General features: G+C 38.6%; 2 protein-coding genes across 5 annotated transcripts in view; one reads left to right on the plus strand and one right to left on the minus strand.

The window, feature by feature from the left end:
* Positions 1-7,693, plus strand: part of ITIH2 (inter-alpha-trypsin inhibitor heavy chain 2) — a 38,069-nt gene extending 30,376 nt beyond the window's left edge. The window contains exons 17-21 of the mRNA XM_084869232.1: positions 3,760-3,873; positions 4,596-4,794; positions 5,340-5,512; positions 6,726-6,837; positions 7,510-7,693. Coding sequence (XP_084725358.1) covers positions 3,760-3,873; positions 4,596-4,794; positions 5,340-5,512; positions 6,726-6,837; positions 7,510-7,657 — 746 coding nt within the window. The 3' untranslated portion in view covers positions 7,658-7,693. The remainder of the gene's footprint in view (positions 1-3,759; positions 3,874-4,595; positions 4,795-5,339; positions 5,513-6,725; positions 6,838-7,509) is intronic.
* Positions 7,694-14,232: 6,539 nt separating this feature from the next.
* Positions 14,233-21,053, minus strand: part of KIN (Kin17 DNA and RNA binding protein) — a gene marked incomplete at its 5' end in the record, with an annotated part of 38,185 nt that continues 31,364 nt past the window's right edge. For all 4 annotated transcript variants that reach the window (XR_014793642.1, XR_014793643.1, XM_084869301.1 and 1 more), the window contains one exon: positions 14,233-15,018. Coding sequence is in view for 2 of the 4 variants with exons in the window: in XM_084869301.1 (XP_084725427.1) it covers positions 14,956-15,018 (63 nt within the window). The remainder of the gene's footprint in view (positions 15,019-21,053) is intronic.

The following is a 21,053-nucleotide window of genomic DNA, read 5'->3' on the forward strand; positions in this document are numbered from 1 at the left end:
TCTGACTACCCTAAATAGGCAGTGGGACATCCTTTGAGGGTTCCCAGATTAGAGAGGGTGCAGGCTGGGCTGAGGGACACCACCCCTGTGCACGAATTTTGTGCACCAGGCCTCTAATATATTATAAATCCTAAGCAACCATTAGAACTAGACAACCAGATGACCAGCCAGTAGCTATGACACGCACTGACCACCAGGGTCAGAAGCTCAGTGCAGGAGCTGCCCCTGGTGGTCAGTGCATTCCCACAGCTGGCCAACCTCCCAAGGTCTATCCACATCCCCACTCCACCCCCCACTTCCAGCCAATCAACTCCAATTGGAACTGGGCGAGATGGCCCCAATCAGCCCAGATTGCAGGCCAGGCCAAGGGACCCTACCCATGCATGAATTTGTGTACCAGGTCTCTAGTATGTTAAAACCACTGGTAAACTAGGAGACTTTTATAGGCATCACTGCCTTCCATTGAAAGAGGAAAATTCCCTGTGTTAGTCAGCTTGGCCACCATAACTAAGTACTATAGACTGGGTGGTTAAAACAACAGAAATTTATTTTTTCACAGTTCTAAAGGCCAAAGTCCAAGACCATAGTGCCAGCAAGGTCGATTTCATTTGTTTTGGCTTGTATGTGGCCACCATCTTCTTGTGAGTTTACATGATCTCTAGAGAGAGAAATGGCAGGCAAGCTCACTGGTGTCTCTTCTAATAAGGACACTAATTCCATCATGGAGCCCCACTCTCATGATCTCATCTAAGTTACCACCCAAAGGTAACCCACCTATAAAATGGGGATGATAATACTTCCCCTACAAGGTAGTTATATGGTAAGTTCCTGGTTCCCAGTAGAAACTCAATAAACACTGGCTACTCTTTGGCTCATACACCCCAGATCCTAAGAATCCATAAAATTAGTCATGGGAGATCTCAATCTACTTTCACTCTAATTAAGATTTAGGATGCATAGACCAACTTACAGATGATGTCTCATTCGTGTTGCCTAGAAGCCTAGAACTATGTCAACTCAATGTGACAGCACTGAAACATTCATTTATGAGAAGGCTTGATTGGTGGGATCTGGGTTAATTAAAATGGCAAAAACAATCATTATCTTTAACAAAAACAATTTCCTTCAAACAAAATGTTTCAAAACTCCATATTTATGTAGACGAAGGAAGAAAAAAGCATAACTAAGTGGTGGTTGTTTTTTTTTGTGTGTGTTTTTTTTTTTTTAATTTTTAAGGCATTAAGAACCTTTTGTTCTGTGTTTAAATGATGCCCTCTAGTGCCCAGTACCGACACAAAATCAATTAAGCCAGGTACTTACTGAATACAATCAATTAAGCCAGATACTTACTGATGTCAGGAACACAAAGAAATACAAGGTTTTGTGTCTGCTCTGAATAAGATTATTCTTGATTCTGAGTTCCAAAACACATACTTGAAAATGAATGAGCAACCAAAACCGGTTTGGCTCAGTGGATAGAGCATAGGCCTGCAGACTGAAAGGTCCCCGGTTCGATTCCGGCCAGACATGTACCTTGGTTGCGGGCACATGCCCATTAGGGGGTGTCCAAGAGGCAGCTGATAGATAATTCTCTTTCATCAATGTTTCTCTCTATCCCTCTCTCTTCCTCTCTGTAAAAAATCAATAAAATATATTTAAAAAGAAAAGAAAAGAAAAGAAAATGAATGAGCCATATCAGAGTGGTTGGGAGATTAGGCCTGTAATCAGATAGCTTGGCTGTGAGTCATAGCTCTGGCACTTACTAACTCCATGGTGTGCCCTTGGGCAGGTCACCTGTCCTCTGCAAGGAGAATGAGTTGAATTAATGTTTATAAGGAGTTTTGTGATGGTACCTGGAAAATAGCAGCCTGTCAATAGATGGCAGCCAACTCTTCCCATTTTATCCTGGAAAACACACCACTGTCAACTCAATCCTTCCTCTTCAATCCCTTCAATTACTGAGGCTAGAAGCCTGGCAGAGCTAAATTGTTCCTCTCCACTGGTTGCAAGATATGGTGGATTTTACCAGATGTCTCCAGAATTTTCGCTCTGTTGCCAATCCCATTCGCCATCCTACTTCCTTGAATTTAACATTTCTTGCCTGGGTTACTGACATTTTAGATGCTATGTCAACTTAATTTTTACTGTAACCACATTTTTCCTAAAATAAGGTTCAAATAATTTATTCTCAAAAACATTTATTAGTTATCCAACAGAATAAAGGTCTGTTCTTTAGCGTGATGTTCTGTGGTCTCCATCACCCACATTTTTAGTCTAATCTTTTTCTATATTCTTCAAGAACCCATCCTTAGTAAGTCACTTTGAGTTACTTTCTAAACAAATCATCAACTTTTCTACCTCCCTGCCATTCCTCATTCTGTCCACTCAATAAAATATCTGTCTTTCCTGTGTCTCAATCTTCCCCTCTTCTTCTCCTATTTTTAAGACTTAGTTCAAAAGCCAAATTCTTCATAAGGCCTTTTCCAACTTTGTCAGGTGGAGTCAATCATCCTTGCATCTTCATTCTAGGAGCATTGTGCATGGGCCATTATTGCATCATTTACCTTATTCTAGCTTACATTAGTGGTTATATCTGCTTCCTTAGAAAAAGAAAATAATGTTCAAACTGTTAAAGAACAAAATTAATTCATGACATTTGTTAAAGCATGGTGAGGAAGATTTTATTCAATGAGGTTTGGCGGTGAGGGAGAGAGATTTCATTCAACTGCAAATACTTTATAGACAAGGAGTGGGGTGGGGGTCAATGGATGAAAGATTTCTAAGAGGAAACAGGCATAGGCAGGGGGTTTAGGCTAGACACCTCTAACAGGTCTGACCACACCTCTGAAGGCAGGCTGGTGTGGTCAGACATCACTGGGGGAGAGGGGGCCTGGGAGATGAGGAACCCGATCAGATAATGAGGGAGATCAGATATGGAGGATGGGGTTTCTGGTTAAACTGACTTGGCAGGATCCTTGCTAAAATAATCAATGCAGAGACCAACATGGAAGTCCAAAAATTAAGGCCTCATTGATAAGTTCAGGGGAGCCTGAGTAGAGTTTGGTCAGGAGAGAACATTTAACACTCCCTCATTACATCCTTACTTTCCTGAAGGCCATGGCTTAGCTATGGCTGCACAAAACATGGCCAGATTTAGTGTTTTGCACATAGTTACTCCCCCCCACACACACTAAATATTTGTTGAATGGGTAAACAAACAAGATCAGCCAGAATAATGATGTCCAAAAACAAAGGAATACTTTCTTGGGAGCCCTTGATCCTTCATTGCTCTGGACTAACACTCATCTGTATGCCAACAAATAATATCATCTTCTTTATTTTTATATACTGTGTATGCCTGCTAATGAAATGCATATCTTATCTATCTATATACTCACTGTATATATAGACATATATATTTACACATATGTATTATATATGTGTATATATGTATATATATGTGTGTATATATATATAGTATGTATGTATATGTCTTATTCATTTTATCTCTAGCCTAGTGCAAATGCAATAGTTACAGGATAAATATCCACTATCTTAACATAAACCTCTGATGGAGGCTGAATGAGAAAGGGACAGTGGGTATGGACCACTGGGCTCCCAGTGTTTAGAACAGTACCTGACATACAGTAGAAGCACAATAAATATTTATTCTTGTTAAAGATGTTTAGGAATAAAATACTTTTCAAAACCCTCTTTTCTTCTATGATTTTTAAAATATTTTCTTTGTATATTTTCCAGTTGAAAATGACCCACACTTCATCATTTACCTACCAAAAAGCCAAAAGAATATTTGCTTCAATATTGACTCAGAACCTGGAAAAATCCTCAACCTTGTTTCTGATCCAGAATTAGGTAAAAATATATATATTTATAATGTTTAAATTAGATAATTTTATCTTTGCTACCCTACACTGTCACTGTCACTGCCTGGAATTTCTTTCTCACTTCAACATAAGTCCTATATTTTCCAAACTTGGATAATTAGTGAGAAATAAATTACAAATATATTCCTAAGTGTTTGAACTATTACCGATAAAATAGGCTACCTCACTTTACCTATTAGTCCATGTGCTTTAGGTGAAAACTTGTTTGTGAAGAGAATGTAGTATGAACTAGCAGGTATTGTAATATAATTAAACTATAATAAAGCATAGTTACATAGTCAGAGGTACAAAGAAAAAAGTATTATGTAGCCGAAACCGGTTTGGCTCAGTGGATAGAGCGTCTGCTTGTGGACTGAAAGGTCCCAGGTTCGATTCCAGTCAAGGTCATGTACCTTGGTTGTGGGCACATCCCCAGTAGGGGGTGTGCAAGAGGCAGCTGATCGATGATTCTCTCTCATCGATGTTTCTAACTCTCTATATCTCTCTCTTTCTCTCTGTAAAAAAAAAATAAATAAAAAAAAATCAATAAATATATTTTTTTTAAAAAGAAAAAAGTATTATTAAATCCTAAAGCAAAGTAATAATAATTTACCCATATTGTCAAATTACATAAATTTGTATTATGGTACCCACACATGAAAAAAAAAATGGCACACAAGAGAAAAAAAAAAGCTTTCTTTTTTACTGTAGGGATTTTGGTCAATGGACAACTCGTTGGTGCTAAGAAGCCCAAGAATAAAAAACTAAGCACCTATTTTGGAAAACTGGGATTTTATTTTCAACGTGAAGATGTGAAAATAGAAGTTAGCACTGAGGCCATCACCTTGAGCCAGGGCACCCATATGTCATTCTTATCCTGGTCTGACACAGCTCAGGTCATTAATCAGAGGCAAGTATTCTTATGTGTGGATTCGGGCCTATCCTTGACACATTACATAAATAAATCCCAACATCCACGACATAAACATAGGCCTTAAAATCATCATTTTAAATATGAAGTTGGAGTTCAGAAACATTTTTGTTGCCCACCTCCCTGCTCCCGGCAGCAGGAATCCTGTGTTTTGGTCACCACGTGTCTCGGTGCTAGCCTCGTGCCTCGCACGTAGTAAGTTCTCAAACACATGTTGGGTAAGTGAGTGAGTCCATCAACTGAAATCCACAGCTGACTCTGTGTTGGTTATGCTCAGAAACGCTACAATTGTATCCTATGAGTAATATTTTCCCATGAGTATGTTTAAGCAAACATATATTCACAGAATTTCAGAGCTGGGAGTTAAAACAGCATTTTGTGAAGAAAAAAAAAAACATGGAAAAGGTTTTAGAAAACTAGTGGGACTGTACTGGGAGGAATGATAGTTCATACGAGGGGTGAGAAGGATGACTTTCTAAGAAGAGTCTGCTCTGAAATTAATTCCATTTCAACTTTCCCACCAGGGTGCTGGTCTCGGTGAAGAAAGAGAAAACTGTGACGATTACCCTGGATAAGGAGATGTCGTTCTCCGTGTTACTTCATCGTGTTTGGAAGAAGCATCCAATCAATGTAGACTTTTTAGGGATCTACATTCCTTCCACAAACAAGTTTTCACCTAAAGCACATGGACTAATAGGTAAAGTGTTGGTCAACCATCTGACAAGTGTGGAACCACTCTAGGCCTTGATTATCTTTGGATAACGGTGATTAGAACTTGGGAAAGTGACAGGTGTGGACTGAAAAGCACAGGATGTATGTTCTGAGCTCAGGTCCTAGTTTATAAGGGTGTGTGAGTGATGACACAAAGAGGCCATTGCCATTGGAAGAAATGTTAACTGTTACTCCCTGTTTCTCTTAGAAACAAGAGGCACAGCTGGTCCTGCAGGGCCACAGGAGGAAGGCCAGGTTTGGTCAGGGAAGCTGGAGCAAGTGATAAGTTCACGCAGGAGCCTTCATAGGGGTTTCCATGGAAAGCCAAGACCGAGCAGGGTAGATTAGAGTTGGCTGTTGTGAACAATTACCATGGGCTTTTGGGCTACAGAATGGTCTTTAGTTCCGGCGCATCTGGCCCTGGAATGATTTCTTCTGGGTTATATAAGCCCAGTAGCAGAGATGTGGCTCTGGGTTGGTTAATTGTATAGCAAAGCATGCTCCTGGTGGGGAGTCCTTTACTACCTTTCAGAATTGGCTAATCATGGGGTGGACAGTTTCTCCCCAGCCAGACATGATTTTTAAGATGTCAAACATTCTAATGTATAGAAAAGTAAAAGCATGATCAATACAGCCCAACACAGCAGTGCAGGGTGACTTATTAATGTTATCACTAGGACCTTTGCCCTTCTAAACAAGGTTTTCCCAGAACCAGGATTTCATCATCATGAACTGGGCAAAATAAGAGATGGGGCAAATAAATCTTAAGTTTTATGCTGAAAAGTTTTTCCTAATTAAAGAGGAGTGAACTGGCTTACGAAGTCTGTGATGACAAGCAGGATATTCAGGCCAACTCTTCCTACTTTTAAAAGAATGGCTCCAGTTTAAGCATATGACACCACACACAAACCTGTGTCTGTGATGTAAGCTATGCTCTCAGGTGCTGATCTTCACCCCCTGCCCTGATCAGATTTTACTTCTGACCCAATAGTCAGCCTCACATGTAAGGTGACATGGGGTGAGCAGCATGGTCACTTTACATCTCCCCCATTGCTGTGCCCTTTTCCTCCGAGGATGTCTTTCTACGCCAGAAATTCTGGAGGGAGGAGCAACTTGGTAGCTTGGATTAAATGACCAGCCTGTCTTTTTAGTTATTCTTGGGTAACATGTAAATCGCTGTCTGACCTTCATTTCACTAGGCCAGTTCATGCATGAGCCAAAGATACACATCTTCAATGAGCGACCTGGGAAGAACCCCGAGAAGCCAGAGGCCACCATGGAAGTGAAAGGGCATAAGCTGGTTGTCACAAGGTAAGCCTCAGATGCATATGACAGTGGCAACAGGGTTTCCTCTAGGATTGGACTCACAGCATTACCTATCAAACCAAACACTCATCAGGAATAGGCACATACATAACATTTGCAGGACACTGCAGCTTACCTTCTGAAATGAAAATGACTACATATATAAACATGTACATGAAATGCCAAAATTAATTAATCTGTTGTTCTCACCTTCCTACATTAGAAGCCCTATGCTCACCAGCTGGATAAAGCTGACCAAAGGAGGAAATTACATAAATACCCACACGCCACTGTGATAGAGAATGTATATTTTTATATTCAAACTAGAGCCTTCTTGAGTATCTGAGGTGAAGCCCACACTTCAGAGTTGTGTCCCCACCTTCTTTCCATTTCTAAGTTAATTTGTACTCTTTTCCTTGCTGGAAAAGTCCACATTGGTCCTCAGTAAGGGATATCTGAATTATCTAATATCTGGACTCACTGTTTACTAGTATTCTGTCCTTCAAAAACTCAGCCCAGATTCAGATGACTTGGGGAATGGGGAAGGGTGAGGGCAGGCAGATGTGGTGGTGGAAGGGGCACAAAGAACAGCAAGGGGGAGAGCATGTCTCCTCTGGAGATTCGCAGGCTGGAATGCTTTGGTCTGTGCCCTAACCATACCCCCCATTTTCCTTGCAGAGGCCTGCAGAAAGATTACCGGACAGACAGCGTATTTGGAACAGATGTTCCCTGTTGGTTTGTACACAACAGTGGGAAGGGTTTCATCGATGGACACTACAAGGATTACTTTGTGCCTCAGCTCTATAGCTTCCTCCAATGGCCTTAAAGGTTTTTTGTTTTGGAAATTAAATGTATAAATGTACATTTTCCCATTCTTTTGCATTCATTCTTCTAATATTAAAACCTAACCAGATATTAACACATCTGAAGAAAATAAATGCTTTGCAAAGAAGCTTTAGGATTTTGTTCCGTCTACAGATGCTAAGGTGAGTTCATCAAAGTGAGGCAAGGAAAGCTGCTTTGGCAAGTCAAGCTGTCATCCAGGCAGAGCCCTAGATTTGGTATTTACTGGGATTTCATTGTTCTTAAATGTCAGATCCTCAACTTTGCAGGTTGAATACATTTTTATGCTGTCAGTGAAGTGAAAAATTCAGCTTTGAGGTTATATGGTGAAATGTGGAATAAGAAGAGTGACATATATTATAAGGAATTGGTTCACATAATTATGAAGACAGAAAGTCCAGAATCTGCAAGGTAGACCAGTGGTGCAGGAGACCCAGGGAGAGCTGATATTCTGGTTCAGAGGCCATTAGGCAAGAAGAATCAATGTTATAGATGAAGTCCAAAGGCAGTCAGTTGGGGGAAGGTCAGTTTTTGTTACACTAATTGGATGAGGCCTCCCTCCCACATTAAAGAGGGCAATTTGCTTTACTCAGTATACTTTTTATTTTATTTTATTAAATCCTCATCTGAGGATATTTTTTCCATTGATTTTTTTTCTATTTTTATTGACTTCAGAGAGGAAGGGAAAGATAGAAACATCATTGAGAATCATTGATTGCCTGGCTCTTGCATGCCCCCCCCCCCCCCCGAGGTTTGAGCCCACAACCCAGGCATGTGCCCTTGACCACAATTGAACCCAGGACCCTTCATTCCGTAGGCCAATGCTCTATCCACTGAGCCAAATGGACTAGAGTGTTGCTATATATATATATATATATATATATATATATATATATATAGCCAGAGTGAAAGGGAAGGAGGGAAACATTGATGTGAAAGAGACATCAATTTGTTGCCTCCCACACACACCACCGATCAAAGCTGGGGATCAAACCCACAACCCAGGCACATGTACTTGACTAGGAATGGAACTCGTGGCCCTTTGGTGCACAGGCTGATGCTCTAATGACTGAGCCACACTGACTAGGGCTGTCTACATTTTTAAATGTAAATTTCACCCAAAATATACTCATAGACACACCCAGTAAAATGTCTGACCAACCCTCTGGGCTCCCCTTGGCCCATCTAAATTGACACATAAAATAAGCCATAACAAGGCCTTAGTTCACTAGCCTCATTCTGTTAAAACAGCCCTTCTCCAAATAAGATAAAATATGATTGGGTAGGTGTCTTCTGATTAAATTAAATCCTATTACAGTCCTGCCTCCTTAACATTATTCTAAGATCACCTTGGAGACTTCATTGATCTCAAATTCTTCACACATTTAAAATTGCTCAGGAGACTATCTCAGATGGCTAATTGTACACAGTATTAATGTTACTATGACTTCTGAGAGAATCACCATTCCAAATGCTCTGGAAGCTCCTCATCTGTGAAGCAATAAGATCCACATAAATTTAATAGATTCTTGAACACCGAATCTTCTTTAGTAGTGCTCCTTGTAAACCTTGAGTTTATTTGTAGTTAAGCAATTCCTAAGAGTAATGTCATTTAATTTTAAACCTTATATGGTTAGATTTATTTAAAAATAAATTAACTAGCAAATTACATCCTAACAAAAGGCTAATGACATTTATAAGGCAAAATAAACAAATTTAAAGTGAAATCAGGTGACTTTCTCATGTCTGTATTGGTATAGCAGATTTTGGTGACACAGTCCAAGTCTTACCCATGGTAATTTTGTGCTTTCCTTTATTTATAACTTTCTTTTATAAATCAATTCTTAAAATGCACTTTTTTTCAAAGACCAAATTCATAGAATTACATTTAAAATTTTTAAAGTACTTTTAAGAAATTTTCTCTCCATAATTTGATTAATATCATTTTTCATTGTAGAATGTAGACGAAACTACAATACCCAAACTATCTTTGAAAAAGCAATTATCCCAGTACTTAGGAGATAAATGGCATTGCCTTTTAGTTTTATTCTATAAAAATTGGTCATCTATGAAATGCTTTTAAAAAATTTACATCTTTTCCATTTCCTATTTCAAAAATACTAACATTAAAATGCTAATATTCAATGCAGACTTCAAAAGTGGGTTCTTGTCATTGTTACTTGGTAAAAATCTTTACTTTAAAACTTCTACCTTTAGATAACATTGATTCCTAATATCTTAAATATGCTGTGTTTTTAAAATAATGATGAAAATGTTGGGGTGTATATTTATATGCAAATATTGAGCAAGAGTGCTATCAAAAGCAACTAGACTTAAAATCAAGTTTGTATTATTCAAATTATCAAAACTATTAATAGCTGGTGTTTTGAAATTTATTGCCTGTAAAAATAACTTTATTAATATGGTTCACATTTCCCTTGAGGCCTGAAATCTGCCTTCTCTATATAATTAATTTTTAATTACAAATGAATAATCAATTTTGAATTCCAAAGAAACCAAATTAATGGGACTCACTGGAAAGAAAGGAACTATTCCATTGTCTACCTCTTGATTAATTTCTGAAAGTATGCTCTCAGTGAAGGAAAACGTGACAATTGCCTATATTATATTTATTTTGTGGAGCACTATGCAACCCACTGATAATCAATATTGTATTTTGTATAGAGTTGAGGTAAACAGGGCTCGTGTCTGTAAGATATATTAATCATCTTTAGTATTTATGCAGTCTGTCTTCAAAGATTCTCTTAAATATCAATCTACTAGTAAACAGTTTCCATTAAACCAATTAAATATATATGCCTTGTTAGGAAAATGAAAGTCTGTGTTCCAGGAAATCCAGACTCTTGGCTCAGATCATTCCTGTCATAAATTTGTTTGTGTTTTTAATATAGTGAAAACTAAACAAGATTTCTTAGAGTTGGGAACCTGGCTATCCAAAGCAACAATCAAAAAGGGAAATTAGGGACAACCAAGATGGTGGCATAGGTAGACACACAACCATATCAAAACTACAACTAAAAGACAAAATGGATATCATCCAGAAGCATGAGAACGTTGGCTGAGTGGAAATTCTACTACTAGAAGGAAAGAGAAAAGCGCATTGAGTCCGGTAGTAGGTGCCAAGGTGTGGAAGTATGGAGGCACACATAAAAGGGGCTGGCAATTGGGTACACTGTTGTCTTTTTTCGAACAGGAGGGAGATACAAGCTCCTGACTGCTCTGAACTCATTACGGGCAAGACTCTAGAGACCCAGACTCATACAGAGAGAAACTGAACAGTCTGGCATCAGGCAGGAATGCAAGGGCAGCTTGCAGCAATCATTGTTCCTGCATGGTGCCATGGGACACAGAGACCTGGTGACTTCTTCAGGGCAGAGCTGATGGGCAGGTATTGCTGTTTGCTTGACCCTGGTGATTCCCTGAGACCCCACCCCACCCAATTTACAAACCCACCCAAGCTGTGTATAAAGGCTTTTGCATATGAATAGACTGGCCTTTTTCAATTTAAACCTAACAAACTCTAGCTGGGTCAGAGAGAGCCAGAGCTTCCAAAAGAAGGCCCAAAGCTCCACCGCAGCTTGCATTGCTTCACAGCTGGGCCTCATCTGGGTACCTCCAAACCCCAAAGAAGAGGAATCTGCAAATCTCTCCGTAGCTCCTACTGGGTGGCCTCAGGAGGTGGCTGACTTTGTACCTCCTTAGAGATCAAAGAGCCAGTGTACCAAGTGGTCATAGTGAGACCATCCAGAGTACAACTCTTCACATCCATAAGACACACACTCAGGAGGAAGACCTAGTGAGAACCAAAGCCCCTGAAGCTAGTCCAGCCCCATAAGAGTGTCTTCAGCACAGAAGTTCTCCCATTATAGACACAACTGGGTCCTCACAGCCAATTGATCTGGAGGTCAATTCCTCCCAGTGATCCCAACAGCAATCAAGACTTAACTATAAGAAGACTGTGCACACAGCCCACAAAGGGGTGTACCAAGAGTGTCCACCTCAGGTAATTAGGGAGGCTGAACTACTGGGTCCTACAGGACACCTAGCACACAAAGCCACTCTATCAACACAGGGAAGCAGCCAAAATGCAGAGACAAAGAAACAGGTCACTAATGAAAGAAATGGAGGAAAGCAAACTACTGGATATATAGTTCAAAACCATGGTTATAAGGATACTCAAGAATCTTCTAGAAACCTTCAAGAAATATAGTGAGACAATCAAGAATATGAAAAAGGACCAATTAGAAATTAAGCATACATTGACTAAAATAAAGAATAATATTCAAAGATCCAAAAGCAGACTAGAGGATCCCCAAAATCAAGTCATAGATTTGAAATATGAGGAAGCAAAAGACACCCAACCAGAAAAGCAAAAATAAATAAATAAATAAATAAATAAATAAATAAATAAATAAATCCAAGAATATGAAGATGGTGTAAGGAGCCTCTGGGACAACTTCAAGTGTACCAACATCTGAATTTTAGGGGTGCCAGAAGAAGAGAGAGAGCAAGATATTGAAAACATTATTCTTCAAATAATGACAGAAAACTTCTCTTACCTGGTTAAAGAAATAAACCTATAAGTCCAGGAAGCACACAGAATCCCAAACAAAAAGAATCCAAAGAGAACCACACCAAGGCACACCATAATTAAAATGCCAAGAGCAAAAGACAGAGAATCTTGAAAGCAAGAGAAAAACAGTTATTTACCTACAAGGGAGCACCTATATGACTGATAGCTGATTTCTCAACAGAAAGTATGCAGGCCAGAAGGGAGTGGTAAGAAATATTCAAAGCGATGAATAACAAGTACCTACAACCAAGATTACACAGCAAAGCTATCCTGTAGAATTGAAGGTCAGGTAAAGAGTTTTATAGATAAGAAAAAGCTAAAGGAGCCGAAACCGGTTTGGCTCAGTGGATAGAGCGTTGGTCTGCGGATTGAAAGGTCCAAGATTCAATTCCAGTTACAGAGCATGTACAATGGTTGTGGGCACAACCCCAGTAGGGGGTGTGCAAGAGGCAGCTGGTTGATGTTTCTCTCTCATCGATGTTTCTAGCTCTCTATCCCTCTCCCTTCCTCTCTGTAAAAAAATCAATAAAATATATTAAAAAAGAAAAAGCTAAAGGAGTTCATCACATCCAAAACAATATCATATGAAATGCTGAAGGGTATTCTTTAAGAAGAGGAGGAATAAGAAAAAAAAGATAAAGATAAAAATGTTGAACAACGAAGTGACAACAAATACATATCTATAAGCAAATGAATTAAAAAATCTGGCAAACAGAATAAAATGGTGAATATAATAGATTCAGGGGCATAGAAAGGGAGTGGACTGACAATTCTTGGGAGGAAGTGAGGGGGGTGCAGGAAGAGAGTGGACAAAAATCGTAAACCTATGGATAAGGATAGTGGGGAGGGTAAGGAAAGGGGGTGGGGTGGAAACTGGCTGGAGGGGAGCTATGAGGGGGAAAAAGAGGAACAACTGTAATAATCTGAACAATAAATATTTTTTAAAAAGGGAAATTAGAGTGCCTCAATGTATGGTAAAAATAAACTAAGAATCAGGAGTTATTTTAGTACTTACTCGTCTTCTTCAAATCATTCTACATGCTTCAAATAATCACTTATTATCATAAAAAGTGGCATCTTTTCTTTAGCCTTATTGCCATCAGATGGAGTCCAAAGACCCACTGGGATCCTGTCCTTACACCGAGTCCCCACTGCACGTGAAGCTAGGTTCTATTCCTTTTCAGTTGTACGAACTATAAATTTTCTTTTCTCCTTTTTTCTGGGTACATAAGCAAGTGTGGGGTGCGTTTCAAGTTTTTTGTATCCCTACATAACATACTGCTCTACTTATTTAAAAATGTATAGTTCAACATGTCAGTGGAATTGTAAAATGGTATAGCCATTTTAGCACACAGTCTGGCAGTTCCATAGAATGTTCAACATGGTATCTTGAGTTACAATGTTACTCAGCAACTCTCTTCCTAGGAACTGAAATATTCACATGGAATCTTATACACAAATATAGAAGCACTAGATGCCCCTTGCAGGAAGATTCCTGCAATATGGATTCCTGCTGCAGTCTCCACTGCCCGGCCTGCTTCTCTCCCTTCTCCCCAGCCCGCCTGTTTCCCTTCCTTCTCCGCTGCCCCAGCGGCTTCTCTCCCTTCTCCCTGCCCTGCCTTCTCTGCCACCCCGCTTGCTTGCTTCTCCGCAGCTTTGCTCCCTTCTGCAGTGCTTGGCTTCTTTCTTTGCTCTGGCTTCAATATGCAAATTAACAGACACGTTGGGTGTCTGGAGGGTGTCTTAATTTGCATACTCACCCTGATTGGCTGGTGGGCGTGGCTTGTGGGAGAAGCAAAGGTACGGTCAATTTGCATGTTTCTCTTTATTAGAAAGGATTATTCATAATAGCCCCAAAGTAGAAAGAACTGAAATGTCCACCAACTGGTAATGTATTTAAAAAGTGTGGTATATCCTATTTCTGGAATACTGTTCAGCAATAAAAAGGAGTGAAATACTGAAATATGCCACAATATCAAATAACTTTATAAACATTATGTTATGTGAAAGAAACCAGTCATAAAATACCACATATTGTGTGATTCTATTTATATGAAATGTCTAGAACAGGCACATACTTAGAAACAGAAAGTAGACTAGGGGCTACCAGGTGCTGGAAAAAGAGGGAGAACAGGGAGTAACTATGGGTACAGGATTTCTTCTGGGGGTGATGAAAATGTTCTAAAATTAGAAAGTGGTGATGGTTGCACAACTCTATAAATATACTAAATACCACTGAAATTGTACACTTTAAGTGGGTGATATTGTATGGTGTATGAATGACATCTCAATAAAGCTATTATATTTAGTTTGACTTTTTAAAATGTAACTATGTTTATAGTTCAACGTTCCTACTAAAAATATAAATTTAGAGTATATAAGAATTTCCTCTAATTATATGATTCTAAACTGCCTTATATAAAACAGTTTACAATATTATTTTAATGCAAATTTTAAAAATCAAAGAAATATTATAAACAAAAATAAGAACAAATTTACATAGTTTGATATTTCATAAGACATAATTAGATTTCCTACAAGTTTAGCTAAACAACTATACAATAATATTTACATAAATCCATTTGCTGTATATAAAAGAAATACCCTGACACAGTAGAGTCTCATAATGCCTTGGCGAACACCAATTTGATGCTTTAGTATTTTAATACGTTCACAAATTTTCAAACTCAAGCAAGTTTAGAAATATCTTCATATTGAATTCCTTCAACTCTGCGTCCTTTTAAAGGGCCCTATAAATGAAAATTGAAGAAAAGGTTAAAAACACACATGTACTTAAAAGACATGAAAATGACACTACACTAAGGAATACAAATTTGCCTTTTCAATTTCCCTAAAATACAATTAAAGTAGCTAACATTTCTGTATGTCTATGAGCTTTTAAAACATTCTATGACATTCTCATTAAAAAACTACCATAATTTTCTTCAAAGACACTTGAAACATGTTATCACTAGATACTGTGGCAACATCTGCTAGCTGTTCCGTATCTGCCTCCTGGGTAGGGAGATGTCCTAGCTCCCCCTGTGGTTAGGTGTGCCATAAGCTGGAGCTCCAGCCCACGAAAGTGAATGCCTGCCATTGCCAGGCACAGGCCAGGCTCCTTTTCACCTGCAATCCAATGCTTTCCTTGGTCTGCCTGAAGCAAACACAACTATAAAAAGCCAATTACTGAAGATGGTAAAGTCACAAGTTAGAAGGGTTATGGCTCATACATCACCCTTCCGAAAAGAGCTGTTCCATGATCAGGAAAAACTATTTTGGACTTTTAGAATGAAAAGTGAAACTTTATAATAGTGGTTCCATTATCAATTTGAAGGTGGCTTATTTAGCAGAAATCACTATTTTAAGCAATACAAATACTCAAACAGGTTTGTATATTTTCATCTTCTTTTCATATCCAACTAAAAGTGGGAGGGGAAAATTAGATAATGAAAGTACCAGTCATAAAAAAATGACACAACCTGGGAATACAGAGGCTAAGAATATGGACTATGGACCCAGACTGCCCAAGTTCAAATCCTATCCTCAGCAAGTGACTAAACGATTCTGTGCCTTTTATCCAGGGAAGTAAATACAGTACCTATATGTTGTTAGAAAATATCTATGAATCAATACATATAAAATGCATAGAATAATGTCTGTAACATAACATGAGCATGAACTCAATAATTTTCAACTCACTATTACATCTGTTGGTTAAAATTAAAAGTTGGTCCCTTTCTTTGCAAAACATAAAATAATGATGATTCCAACCCTGGACTGAGATTATAACATTTTTTAATGAGACTTATGCCTTCTCTTAAAAATTCTTTAAAAAAAAAAAATTACATATATAGACTGATTTCAGAGAGGAAAGGAGAGGGAGAGATAGAAAGGTGATGAGAGAGAATCCTTGATTGGCTGCCATCTGCATGCTCACTACTGGGGACTGAGCCTGCAACCCAGGCATGTGCCCTTGACTGAAATTGAAGCCAGGATCCTTCAGTCCACAGGCTGAAGCTCTATCCACTGAATGAAACTGGTAGGACTAAAATCTTTAAAAAATGCCATTCTTTTAATATATAATAATGATGGCATTTAAAGGAAATAAGTTCCCATATAAAGGATGACCTGGGTTGAATCTTTCATAATCAAATTTAAAGATTGATGATCCATTAGTTTTTTATGATAAGAACTACAAAGCTGGGCAATAAAAATGAGCCTGATATTTGGATTAGGCGAACAGTTAAAAGACTGAGGCCTTTTTTTGAACACTTTGTTGCTATTTTTAAAATCTACTTAATTTATATGTAAAATGTCTGATTATTCATAATATGTAAAAATAATAAATGTTTCAAATATTATAATACTGACACTAAAACTTAAGATTCCAGAAATAGTAAAAGTAGCAGGGAAAATGATGTGGGAAGTTCATGTTTCATGGAAGAGACTTGAAGAAAACCTGGGGACATAGAGACAGATACATGCATATGTTTTCCCCATGCGGGTAGACTGCAAAAGGAAAATAAAGTAAGTGCTACTCTGCAATTAACTAGAAAGGCTTTTTATTATATGGATTTCCTCATAGGTTTTATCTCAGTACAGCTCTGTAAGCAATTAAAGCAGGAGAAAAGAAGATGAAACTGTGGGGGTTAACATGATGGAGGGAAAATCAAACAAATATAAAAATTTGTTAAATTTTGCCGGGACCGGTTTGGCTCAATGGATAGAGCGTCGGCTTGGGGACTGAAGGGTCCCGGGTTCGATTCCGGTCAAGGGCATGTACCTTGGTTGCGGGCATATCCCCAGTAGGGGGTGTGCAAGAGGCAGCTGATCAATGACTCTCTCTCATCGATATTTCTAACTCTCTATCTCTCTCCCTTCCTCTCTGTATAAAATCAATAAAATATATTTTTAAAAAAAAATTTGTTAAATTTCTTAAAAATCAAACAAATATAAATCAAAGGTATTTGGATGGAACCCAGAATATCCTCAATAGTAATTAGATGTTTTTGTTTCCCTCAGATGAAAACATGAAGCAGGACCTAAATCAGATAGTATTATGAAATTAAAAAGTAGAAAAGAATCAGACTGCCACAGAAATATAAGATTTCCCATAACCTTACTAGTATGCTGATTGAGCCAGAGAGAAAAAAATTAATGAAAAGATTGATAAATTCTGAGAGATCGAAGATGGCTGCCAATGGGAATGCAGGCTGCAAGACCGTGTGTGAGTGAGAGAATGAAAAGAGAGTGTGTGGACGTATGAAGAGTGTCTATTTGTGAGGGAAAACTATATTCCAAGGGACTGTTGGTGACTGCTGGACCAGGCTCCTCTGACCAGGCAGCCTCCACTGCTGCTGAAATCTCTCCCAGAGCAGCTGGCTCTGCCACAGAGACCATGCCATCTTGAAGGGGAGAGTGGCTATGATCAGAAGCCTACCTTTACCTGCAACCGGGAAGAGTCAGATACCTGCCAGGACCCTACTACCACAACGCCAAGGACAATCTGCGAACCCACAAACACCGGGACTCAAGCAGCGTGAATATGTGGATTCAGAAGAAGTCAGATTTCACCCAGAAAGGGTGAAAGGTGAGGTCTGCGATCCAGGCTGGAGGGAGAAATGCATGCAGTGGGATCTAGCGCTAGAGAAAGTCTGCGTCCCAGAAAATCCATCGCCATTGGGGTCAGCATAGTCCATGAATGTGGGAGGGGGTCCACAAGGCTGCTGGCAAAAGGGAACTCTAGAAATCAACCCATCAATGGGCTGTGCACAAAAAGGCAGCCTGAAGATTTACAGTATACTGGCTGCCCTGCGCCATGAAAAGAAGACATGTGCAGAGACATGCGAAGAGTCCCATGCAGTGCTGGGGTGAAAAAGTCATGAGTTCCCGTGCTTTCTCTGGATTTTTATCTTTAAATCCTTGCTTTTGGTTACTAAGCCCAATACATAGGATCACCCAATCAAAAACACACTCAGAGACTGCAGGAGAAAGTTGTTTTTGTGGAACCAAGGGACCAAAGTAGGGAGAAATGATCAGAAAACTACCTCCGGGGAAGTCCATTCCCCAAAACAGTACTAAGTGTGGCAGGGAAAACAAAATCTAAATACTGGGTAGAGAGGACTTATAACCCTGGATGTCAAAACAGAAATACTGCGACCCAGAGGTTGAATCACAAATTGATAACACTAAAGGCAGGCTGAGTACCAAAGAAATACTGCCTGCTTGAAAGCAGGATTATAGTTTACGAAAGAGAGGAGCTTGAAACACAGGGACCTTCAATATTGTCCTGACTACCTGACAGGAAACAGGCAAGCCAAACAGAATAGTAGAGGAAGTGAATGACCTTCACTACTGCACATTTTTAAAAAATAAATATTTATTGTTCATATTATTACAAATGTCCCTCATTTTTTTCCTCTTCCATTGCTCCCACCCCACCCTCTGCCCTTTCCCCAACCACCATTGTCCTCATCCATAGGTGCAGATTATGTTTAGTCTCTTCCCACACTCTCCACTCCACTTTTCCCCGAGAATCGTCAGTTCACTCCCCTTCTATACCTCTGATTCTATTATATTCAACAGTTAATATTGTTCATCAGATTTTTTAATTCTTTTGGTTTTTAGATTCACTCTACCAAGCAAAGCTATCACTCAGAATCGAAGGCCAGATAAAGAGCTTCACTAATAAAAAAAAAAGCTAAAGAAGTTCATCACCACCAAACCAGAATTATATGAATTGCTGAAGGGGGTTCTTTAGGAAGAGGAAGAAGATAAAGATAAAAATTATGATCAACAAATACGTAACTATCAACAAATGAATCTCAAAACCAAGAGAATTAAAAAACCTGATGAACAATATTAACTGTTGATTATAATAGAATCAGAGGTATGGAAGGGGAGTGGACTGACAATTCTCGGGGAAAAGAGGAGTGGGGGGTGCGGAAAGAGACTGAACATAAACTGTGCACCTATGGATGAGGACAATGGGGGGTGGGAAAAGGGCAGATGGTGGGTGGGAACCTGGTGGAGGGGGGAAAAATGAGGAACTTTTGTAATAATATGAACAATAAAGATTTATTTTTTAAAAATTAAAAAAAAATAAAGTTAAGAAACTTCTCCATAAAAAAAACAAAAATGAGAAAAAAAAATTAAAAATGGAAAAAAAACACACAAAAAAACTGTGCACCTATGGATGAGGGCAATGGGGGGTCGGGAAAGGGCAGAGGGTGTGGTGAGAACCTGGTGGAGAGGAGCAATTGGGGGGGAGGGGAAAGAGGAATATTTGTAATAATCTGAACAATAAAGATTTATTAAAAAATATATTTTTATTTTTAATCAGTATTATTACTACTATTATTTTACCTTTTTTAAAAAAAGTTTTATTTTATTTTAGGATTAATGTTCTACATTCTATTTTCATTTTTCCTTTAGTATCATTTTACTCTATCTCGACTTTAACTGTATGCCAACATTATCTTCCTCGTTTTTCCCCTTTTGTTGTCCTGTTTCTCTTAACCTATTACTGCTTTAGATTTTTCTTTTTAACCCCTGTTAAGAATTCATCCTACTTATACATCTAATTTCTGATCCCCTGCTCTAAGTCCATACACACTTCTTCTCTTCTTTTTCTTCACTATAAAAAAAAATATTTTTCTTTCCTCTCTTTTTTTCTTGGTTTGTTGTTTTGTTATTTTCTTTTATGTTCTTTGTTTTATTTTGTTTGGTTTTACTGTTTTTTCTCTCTGTGCAATTGTTGTTTTTTTGATTGTTCATTAGATTGTTGCTTTTTGTTTATTTGTGTGATTATTTCTCTCTTTTTTTTCCTTCTGTGTTTCCTTTCCTTGCATGTTATTAGTTGTTTGTAGTTTGCATTCACCTTTGGGTGTCAGTTGTTTGCAATTCTTTGGATTAGTTCTTGTTCTATTGAGTTTTCTCCCCATATATAGTTTTTCCCCCTTCTTTTTTATTTTCTTTTCTCTCTTACTTTTATCCTTTCCTCAATATCATTTTTGCACCCTGTCTTTTTTTAATCCCCTAATTCTCTTTTCTCTAGTGGTCATCTTTTTTGGGGTTATTAGTATAGTGAGTACATTTGTGTTCAGGGCCTTGTATGTTGTGCCTTGCTGTGTTCTATTTTGTGCCTTTAAGCCAACGCAGGAGAGCAAGAGCTATATAGCTAGGCACCCGGAGAGGAGAGATCATCGGTAGACAAAGAAACAGCCCACATATGAAAGAAAAGGAGGCATCACCAGGAAAGGAAGTAAACGAAATGTAGGCAAGCAATATGTCAGAGAAAGAACTCAGAAAAATGGTCATAAGATTGCTGAAAAGGTTTGGAAACAAATTCAACAATATGTGTAAGAATCAGGAGGAAATGAAAAAGAACCAATAAGAAATGAAAAATGACATCATGGCAATAAAGAGCATCACCAGTAGACTAAAAGAATTGGAGGACCACATCAGTGAGCTAGAAGACAAGGTAGGAAAAAATACCCAAGCAAAGCAGCATCTAGGAACAAAATTAAAAAAACAGGAGGATAGCCTAAGGAAACTTTGGGGCAACATGAAACAAAACAACATCCACATAATAGGGAGCAAGAAGGAGAAGAAACTGAGCAAAGAAGAGAAAACCTGTTCGAGGAAATAATGACAGAAAACTTCCCTGATATAGGGAAGAAAAAACTCAAACAAGTCCAAGAAGCTCACAGAGTCCCAAACAAAAGGAACCCCAAAAGACCGACACCAATGCACATTATAATTAAACTGGCAAACACCAACG

Source organism: Pipistrellus hanaki (assembly GCF_964339955.1).
Source record: "Pipistrellus hanaki genome assembly, chromosome: 1".
NCBI lineage: Eukaryota > Metazoa > Chordata > Mammalia > Chiroptera > Vespertilionidae > Pipistrellus > Pipistrellus hanaki.